Genomic DNA, 7831 nt, shown 5'->3' on the forward strand with positions numbered 1-7831 from the left:
GCCCCCGCTGGGAGGTGCCCGAGACCGCCCCACCCCAGCCGGCGTGGCAGGAAGGGGGCACTGTACCTGCCGGTTACCTCCCAGGCCTAGCGGCCTGACTGGGGGAGCAGAAATGGACCCCAAACCCCAGCCGGGCCCGCGCTGAGCCAGGACTCGGGCGTGGCGGGGCCGAAAGGGAGTGAGCGGCCTGGCCTCGGATGGTGCAGCCATTCTCTGCAGCTTTCACACGCCGGCAGCTGCCCCCAACCCCTGACAGCTGCCCCCAGCTCCCCACGGCGTCAGGACCGAGCAAAGGCCACGTGGCAGCTGCAAGGGGCCTCGGCTGCTGTGCACAGCTCCCGGTGTCAGGCCCCGGTGCTGGTAACGTGGCACGTGCCAGCATCAGCGCCCGGAGAGGGAAAGTTACCGCTAATGGGGCAGCATATCTGGACTGAACCGTTTGGTGATAAGGGGGCTCGGGCAGGCAATCCTGCTGGGGGGTGGGCAGGGCCCGAGCCCCAGCTCCTCCGCCCTCCCCCTCCTCTGCCCCCCACTTGGTCTGTTGTGGGGGGGCCCCGTGGATTGAGGGGTGGGGGCTGGCTAGTGAGCAGTGGCCGCTGCTGACCCCCCCAGGCTGCAGGAGGCAGGCGGAGAAAGGAGAAGCCTGGGAAAGAAGCGTTAATCCCTGTGCCCTCTGCCCCCTCAGTGCCTGGGCAAAGAACGGCAGTGCCAGCTGGCACCGGGCAATGTCCCCAGCCCTGGAGGAAACACCCAGGGGCGTCGGTGAGCTGCAACGGAACCAAGGGGCCCTTCTCAAAGGTGCCTGCTCTGTGCCCCCCAGCACCTCCCGACTGCCTGGGCAGCGCAACCTTCTCCATTCTTGCATCATGCCCCTTGCCGGGAGCCCTCAGCACCTGTTCCCGGCCGGGGGAGGCAGCACCCCCCAATCCCCCCCAGCCAGCACCCTCCCCCGGGGCCCCAGGTGCCGGCCAATCACAGCAGGCAGGAGGGCAGGGCCTGCCCCCATGACTGACAAGTGCCTGGAGCCTGGACGGGCAGCACCTCAAGCCAAGCCCTGAGTCGGGCTCCCTCGGGCGAGCAGCACCCGTCTCAGCCCCTGGCACTGGGCAGCGGCCGTGGCGAGCAGCTCCTCGCATGGCAGGGCGACGCGGGGCAGCCCGGGTGTGACAGCAGGAGGCAGACTGGCTGGGCAGAGCTCGGAGACAGATCCTGAGGGCCTGGCACCGTCCCTACCCCCCTGCCGCCCTCGGTTCTAGATGGCGCCTGGCTCCGGCGCACAGGGGGAGAGGAGCGGGCAGCCCCCAGGGGGTTGGCTAGCCCTGGCCGCCCTGGCCTTGCTGTGGGGATCCTCGGTCCAGGGAGGAGGGAAGCCAGGGTGCCCCTCGTGCGGGATGCCCACCCTGGAGCCGGGCACGGAGAGGCGCTTCCTGCTCGAGCTGGCCAAGCGGCAGATCCTGGAGAAGCTGCACCTGAGCGAGAGGCCCAACGTCACCCAGCCGGTGCCCCGTGGAGCCGTCGCCAACGCCCTGCGGCACCTGCATGTGGGCAAAGCCCGGCGGGACGGGCAGCCGGGGCCCTTCGCCCGCTGGGACGGCCCCGACGCCAATGAGCTGGGCTATGAGATGATCAGTTTTGCCAAGACAGGTGGGTGCCGCCGACGGGGAACCGAGGCTGGGGGGCAGGGGCGGGGCTGGGGGTGAGCCAGGAGCAGGGGTGGGAACAGGTGGGGACGGGGAGCGGGACGGAGCCAGCGGCTCTGCCCCACCAAAGGGAACTTTTCTGATTGCAGGTGGGAAAACCCGGGATCCGGAGAGCAGAGAAGGGGGTGAGTGGGGAGACAGGGGGTCAGGGGGGCGGCCCAGGCTGCTCTCAGGACAGACCATGCAGGGGGTGGGGGCAGAGCCACCCCTCACCCGGCTACGAGGACCCCACAGGTTTACCGAGCCCTTCCCTAGGGCTAGATAGTGCCACAGCATCACTCCTGGGTTCTGCGCCCAGCTCTGGGAGGGGAGTGGGTCTAGTGGCTATAGTCGGGGGGGGGGGGGGGGGAGCCAGGACTCCTGGGTTCTGTCCCCAGTTCTGGGAGGGGAACAGGGTCTAGTGGGTTAAGACCAAGGCGGGGGTCAGGACTCCTGGGTTCTATCCCCAGTTCTGGGAGGGAAGTGGGGTGTGGTGGTTAGCAGCGGTGGCTCCAGGCACCGGCGCTCCAAGCGCGTGCCTGGGGCGGCAAGCTGCGGGGGGCGCCCTGCCGGTCCCTGCGAGGGCGGCAGTCAGGCAGCCTTCAGCGGCGTGCCTGCAGGAGGTCCGCCAGTTCTGTGCATTCGGCGGCAATTCGGCGGCAGGTACGCCGAAGCCGCGGGACCAGCGGACCTCCCACAGGCACGCCGCTGAATCCGTGGGACCGGGAACCTCCCGCAGGTGTACTGCTGAAGGCTGCCTGCCTGCCATGCTTAGGGCGGCAAAAAAACCCTGGTGGTTAGAGCAGGGGGGCTGGGAGTCAGGGGGGCTGGGAGTCAGGACTCCTGGGTTCTAGCCCCAGCTATGGGAGGGGAGGGGAGTGGGGTGTAGTGGTTACAGCAGGGGGGCTGGCTGTCAGGGGGGCTGGGAGCCGGGACTCCTGGGTTCTCTCCCCGGCTCTGGGAGGGAAGTGGGGTGTAGTGGTTAGGGCCGGGGCTGGGAGCCGGGACTCCTGGGTTCAAAGCCCAGCTCTTCAGTGACTCACTTTCCCCACCGGCAGAACTGGCTCCCTGAGGCTGGGATGGTCCGTGGATCTCTGAACGGGGGCAGGGGGGTGTCTCTGGACCAGGGTGCACTGCGGGCCTGGCAGCTTGGGGGGTAAGGGAGAGATCTGGGCACTGGGACCCCCCTCCCAGCGCTGGCAGGACTGCCGGCATCCCACTGCTCCTGACACGCAGGGGAGGGGGCCTCTGGGGCTGGATGGGGGACAAACAGTCCCCCACTGGAATCTATTTCCCAGGGGATCAGCCCCCTCAGCCCCATGTTTGGGGGGCTGGAGTCATCTGCAAACCCCTCCCCCTATGGGCCTCTGCTGCCCATCCCCCCACAGGAGGTCCCCAGGGCAGAGACGGGACCCAGCAGTGTCTCCCAATGCCCCCAGCCCCTTGGAGCTGAACCGGTGTGGGGGTCCTTGCTGTCACTGCCGGGTTCTCCTATGGGCGGCGCTAGAACGCCGCCTCCAGGGAAGGGACACGCCAGAGCTCGGTGGGGGCAGCGGGTCAGAGACAGCGCCCCTCAGTGGACCGGCCGCCCAGGGGTGCCTGGGTCTTGGGGGACTTGGCTGGGTGGAGCAGGGAGTCTGGTGCCAGCTGCGAAGACGGGCATTCCCCGCCTGGCACTGCCCCCCCGTTCTCACCGCCCCGCTCTCCCCACAGAGTTCTCCTCGCCCTCCAGCACGGGCCTGCGTTTCCGGTTCAGCCGGGGCAGGGGCCAGGATGTCCACATCTTGCAGGCCCAGCTGTGGCTGTACGTCCGGGCCCCCCGGAGCGGGCTCTCCCCGGTCACGCTGCGGGTTTCCCTGGCGGGGGCGCTGCTGAGCGAGAGGCAGCTGGAGGCCCGGGCCAGCGGCTGGCACACCTTCGCCCTCCTGCCTGCGCTCCAGGCCTTCTTCCGCGGGCAGGAGAAGACGCTGAGGCTGGAGCTGGAGTGTCGCGGGTGCCAGGCGAACGCCACGGCCGGGAGCGACGCCGGCGGCTCCCACCAGCCCTTCCTGGTGGCCAAGGCCACGATGCGGGAGCCAGGGCAGCGGCTGGCCAAACGCAGCCTGCGCTGCGACCAGACCTCCAGCCTGTGCTGCCGCAAAGACTATTACGTGGACTTCCGGGACATCGGGTGGAACGACTGGATCATCAAGCCAGAGGGCTACCAGATCAACTACTGCATGGGCCAGTGCCCGCCCCACGTGGCCAGCAGCCCGGGCATGGCCTCCTCCTCCCACACGGCCGTGCTTAACCTGATCCGGGCCCACAACACCCAGACGGGCGGGCAGTCCTGCTGCGTGCCCACACACCGCCGGCCCCTCTCCATCCTCTACTTCGACCGCAACAGCAACATCGTCAAGACCGACATCCCGGACATGATCGTGGACGCTTGCGGGTGCAGCTAGGGGGGCACGGCTGCCCCTGGAGAGGTGGGGGACGGGGGGAATCTCGCGGTGCTGGTCAGCAGGGTTGGCATAGACTGCCCCGATGCCCTCGGGCGCTGTTCGGGAGACGCGGGTCAGGGATTGTTCTGGACTCTCACTCCCAGGAGGCTGGTTAACGTGATACATCTCTTGGGCGTGTGTGTCGGGGGGGGGGGGGGGAGGCAGCTGGCTACACCCTCCCTCCCCCCCAGCGCACGCACACATTTCAAGCACAAGTGTGCAAGGAGGAAACCGGGCCAGGTGCCAAGTGGAGGAAAGGTCTCCGGGCCGGCTCGGGGCCAACGCCCCGCGGCACACGGCTCGGCTGCCCCAGCCGGGTATTTCTAGAGCTGGGTGGAAAATTTTGCCAAACAAAGCGGGTGGGTTCGTCTCACCGAGAACATTTTGATTTTCAGGGGATTGGGCAGAAAACTAGCAATTTCCAGCCGAGAAAAGGAACCTTTGGGCCCAAAATGTCCGGTGTTGAGATTTTCCGTTTCCCAGCTGACCGTTTTCCCCAGGTGCTTCCCAAGGGCCGTGGTGGATCTCCCAAACCTGGCGCTTTGCCGGTCGAGCCGGGCTGGTGTCCGCTCCACCAGGCGTTACGCCCGGGGGGTGGCAAGACCCACGTGCAGGAAGAGGCCAGACAAGCCGGGCATGGTTGGGAACAGCCCCTAAGACCGGTCAGTGCTTCGAAAGCCCCAATTTGTCACCCCCAGAAGATTCCCATGGAAAATGGTCTCCCAGGCTCTGGTCCTTTCACCCCTTTCTGGGGGGCTGCAGCCAATCGCTGAGCAGGTCTCTGGGGTCCAGTCAGTTCTTCTCCCAGCCTAGGCCGGGCACCGGGCACCGGGCACCGCCCTGTTGACGGAGCTGGGACCCGCTTGGGTGCAGATTCTCTAGCGACATTTTTCTCATTGCGGTGGCAGTTCTGCTGCCGTGGGACGGACATATTCAATGCATTGGGGGAGTGTTTACTGTAGGGCACCTCCCCAGGGTCGGAGCAGGGCACGGGGTGGTCGGGGAGGGGGAACCTGCCCCCCCGGTTCCCCACCCCGCCCTGCTGTGGAGCCTGGTGCCGAGTTTGCCTTTTTGTATTTTCTTTTCGCACTAATGTAAAAAAATATATTTTATTTTATTTTATTTTATTATTTCGAGCGACGTCTCCAATAAATGGGTGAAAACACGGCGTGTTTGTCCTGAAATTCTCTACAGAGCAGAGACACCGGGATGAGGCTGATAATACAGTCCAGCCAGTGCCCCTCAGTCCCGACCCACAGCCCCCTGTTAGCCCAGCCCTGGCCCCCCACATTCCCCAGCTCTGCCAGTGCCCCTCACTCCCGACCCACAGCCCCTGCTAGCCCAGCCCTCGGCCCCCACATTCCCAGCTCTGCCAGTGCCCCTCACTCCGACCCGCAGCCCCTGAGCCCAGCCCTGGGATCCCCCCCCCCAGCTCTGCCAGTGCCCCTCAGTCCTGACCCGCAGCCCTCTGCTAGCCCTGCCCTGGGCTCCCCACACCCCATAGCTCTGCCAGTGCCCCTCAGTCCTGACCCGCAGCCCCATAGCGATAGTCCAGTCTAGTCACCTTGGACCAAGGGCTTTAAGGCGGCCTGAGGGGAGGGGTTCAGGGCTACTCCAGTGCAGATTCCCAGTTATTCAAGTGGCCCCTCTGTGTTTAGCAGCCCGCCCCCAGATCTGCAGCAGGACCCCCTGTGGCTGAGGGGAGAGCAGGGCCTTTGCTGGGGGTGACGCTACCCCGGATGGGGGCAGGGGGAACGAGAAGCCGTGAGGTTCCTGGGCCACTCCCAGGGGGTAAAGCCGGGCATGTGCGCGCTGGATGCCAGCTCCAGTCCCCAGGGCAGGTCCCTGTAGCCCAGCAAGCATTGGGGGGTCGCTAGGGCTTGGGGGTCGGGGGAGCTGGGAGTTGGGGGGTCACTGGGCCTTGGGGATCAGGGGAGCTGGGAGTTGGGGGTCGCTGGGACTTGAGAGTCGCTGGGGGTCGGGGGTCGGTGGAACTGGGCATTGGGGGTTGGGGGTTGCTGGGGGTCGGGGGTCGGTGGAACTGGGCATTGGGGGTTGGGGGTCGCTGGGGATCAGGGGTCGGTGGAACTGGGCATTGGGGGTCAGGGGTCGGGGGAGCTGCATAGAATCAGACGGCCGCCCCCCACACACACACTCTCCCCCCGGCTCTGGTTGTGCCAGCGCCAGCTCAGGGCCGCGTTATCTGGGGCTGAGTCCTGGCTGCTCTCCTGGCCCCGCGCCCAGCGCCCGGGCAAAGGGCGACTTTCATCACCTCCGGGCGGCCCGAACATGCCGGGATCAGCTGGGGATGGAGCCACTCCACGCCCCCAGCCCTCCCCACTAGGAAAGTCCAAGCTGCCCCGGAGTGTTATTCCAGACACCCCACCCCTGTGCCCCTCACTCCTGACCCACAGCCCCCCCTGCTAGCCCAGCCCTGGGCTCCCCCCTACCCCACAGCTCCCCCGGTGCCCCTCACTCCCGACCCGCAGCCCCTGCTAGCCCAGCCCTGGGCTCCCCCTCCCCCCCAGCCCTGCTGGTGCCCCTGGTGTTTAGTGGCACAGGCCTGGAGGGTGCCCCCCCAGCCGTGTGTGCGTGTGTGGCACAGTGACACGCTGACACACTAACCTACCCCCAGCCTGGCGCGGGGGGGGAGGGGGGGCTGCCCTTAAGACTTTAATCTGCCTCCTCATCCACCCAGTCTGAGCCGCTTTCACTTTCTTACAGAGACAGCCCGAGCTGGGGGGGAGGGGCTGCTAGCAGGGGTGGGGGCTTCCCCGCTGGGGGAGAAGGCGTGGGAGGCTGGGGGAGGGCGGGGGCCACTGGCTGTCCGGCTGTCTCTCTGTCCTTGCTGCTGTCTGGCCGGTTCGCGCTCCACCCGCCCGGTGGAGGGACCGGTTCTGGGGGTCTGGCGGGCCCAGCCCTGCGGCGCTGTGGGGAAGGCGGCATTGAGCGGGGGTTGGGGTCTGTGCCAGGGAAGGGGCTGCGGGAAGTGGCCAGTTCTGGGGCAGACGCGGCCCGGCAGCTCGGCCAGGGTCACGCTCCGGAGCCAATCCAGGCTAAGCTGCTTAGACCTGTTGCAAAACTCTCCCGCCCAGAACCTCTCCCAGCTGGTGCCAGGCTAGGGCCCGACCCTGCTGGGGCAGGGAGACACCCTGAGCCGGGAGCCCCCGTGCACCCAGGGGCCCTAGGACTTGGCCTACCCTGGCCAGGCAGAGCACCGGGGCCTTAGCTCAGGTCTCCCCACAACCCTGCTCCTTTCCCAGCCGCTGAGACCTGGCGCCCCCTAGGGGCTGAAACCCTCCTTCGTTCTTGCATCTCAGATGTGTGCGGAGCTGCAGGTGGAAGGGGTGAGAGCTGAGGGCAGCATTTGGAGAGGATTAGTCCTGGCCCAGCCCTGCTGCCGCACAGACACAAAGTGAGAGACCTGCCCCCGAGAGCTCACAGGGCCCAGGAGGGGACACTGAGGCACGGAGGCGAGAGGCTCTGGGGGTGAGTGGAAGACCGGGGGAATTCCAGACCAGCAGCTTAACTTGGACACCTGGAAAGATACCGGAAGCCATGATAACAAGCAGTTTGCGAGTGTCCAGAGATAACAGCATTATAAGGAGTCGCCAAACCGACCTCCCTTCCTTCTTGGGTGGGGTTCCTGGCCTGGTGGGTGGGGGAAGC

General features: G+C 66.8%; 1 protein-coding gene across 1 annotated transcript; it reads left to right on the forward strand.

Moving 5' to 3' along the window:
* The first annotated feature begins 228 nt into the window (after positions 1-228).
* INHBC (inhibin subunit beta C) lies at positions 229-5321 on the forward strand. The gene is made up of 2 exons (XM_034792239.1): positions 229-1644; positions 3393-5321. Exons 1-2 carry the CDS (start codon positions 1257-1259, stop codon positions 4121-4123), a joined length of 1119 nt encoding a protein of 372 aa, XP_034648130.1. The 5' UTR covers positions 229-1256; the 3' UTR covers positions 4124-5321.
* The last annotated feature ends 2510 nt before the right edge of the window (positions 5322-7831 follow it).

This window comes from Trachemys scripta, chromosome 16 (assembly GCF_013100865.1).
Source record: "Trachemys scripta elegans isolate TJP31775 chromosome 16, CAS_Tse_1.0, whole genome shotgun sequence".
NCBI classification, from domain to species: domain Eukaryota; kingdom Metazoa; phylum Chordata; order Testudines; family Emydidae; genus Trachemys; species Trachemys scripta.

Excerpts from the sequence above, each read along its gene's own strand:
- INHBC (XM_034792239.1), top strand. The coding sequence starts at position 1,257 with ATGGCGCCTGGCTCCGGCGCACAGGGGGAGAGGAGCGGGCAGCCCCCA. Across the intron at positions 1,645-3,392 it reads GATCAGTTTTGCCAAGACAG|AGTTCTCCTCGCCCTCCAGC; the intron begins GTGGGTGCCGCC and ends CTCTCCCCACAG.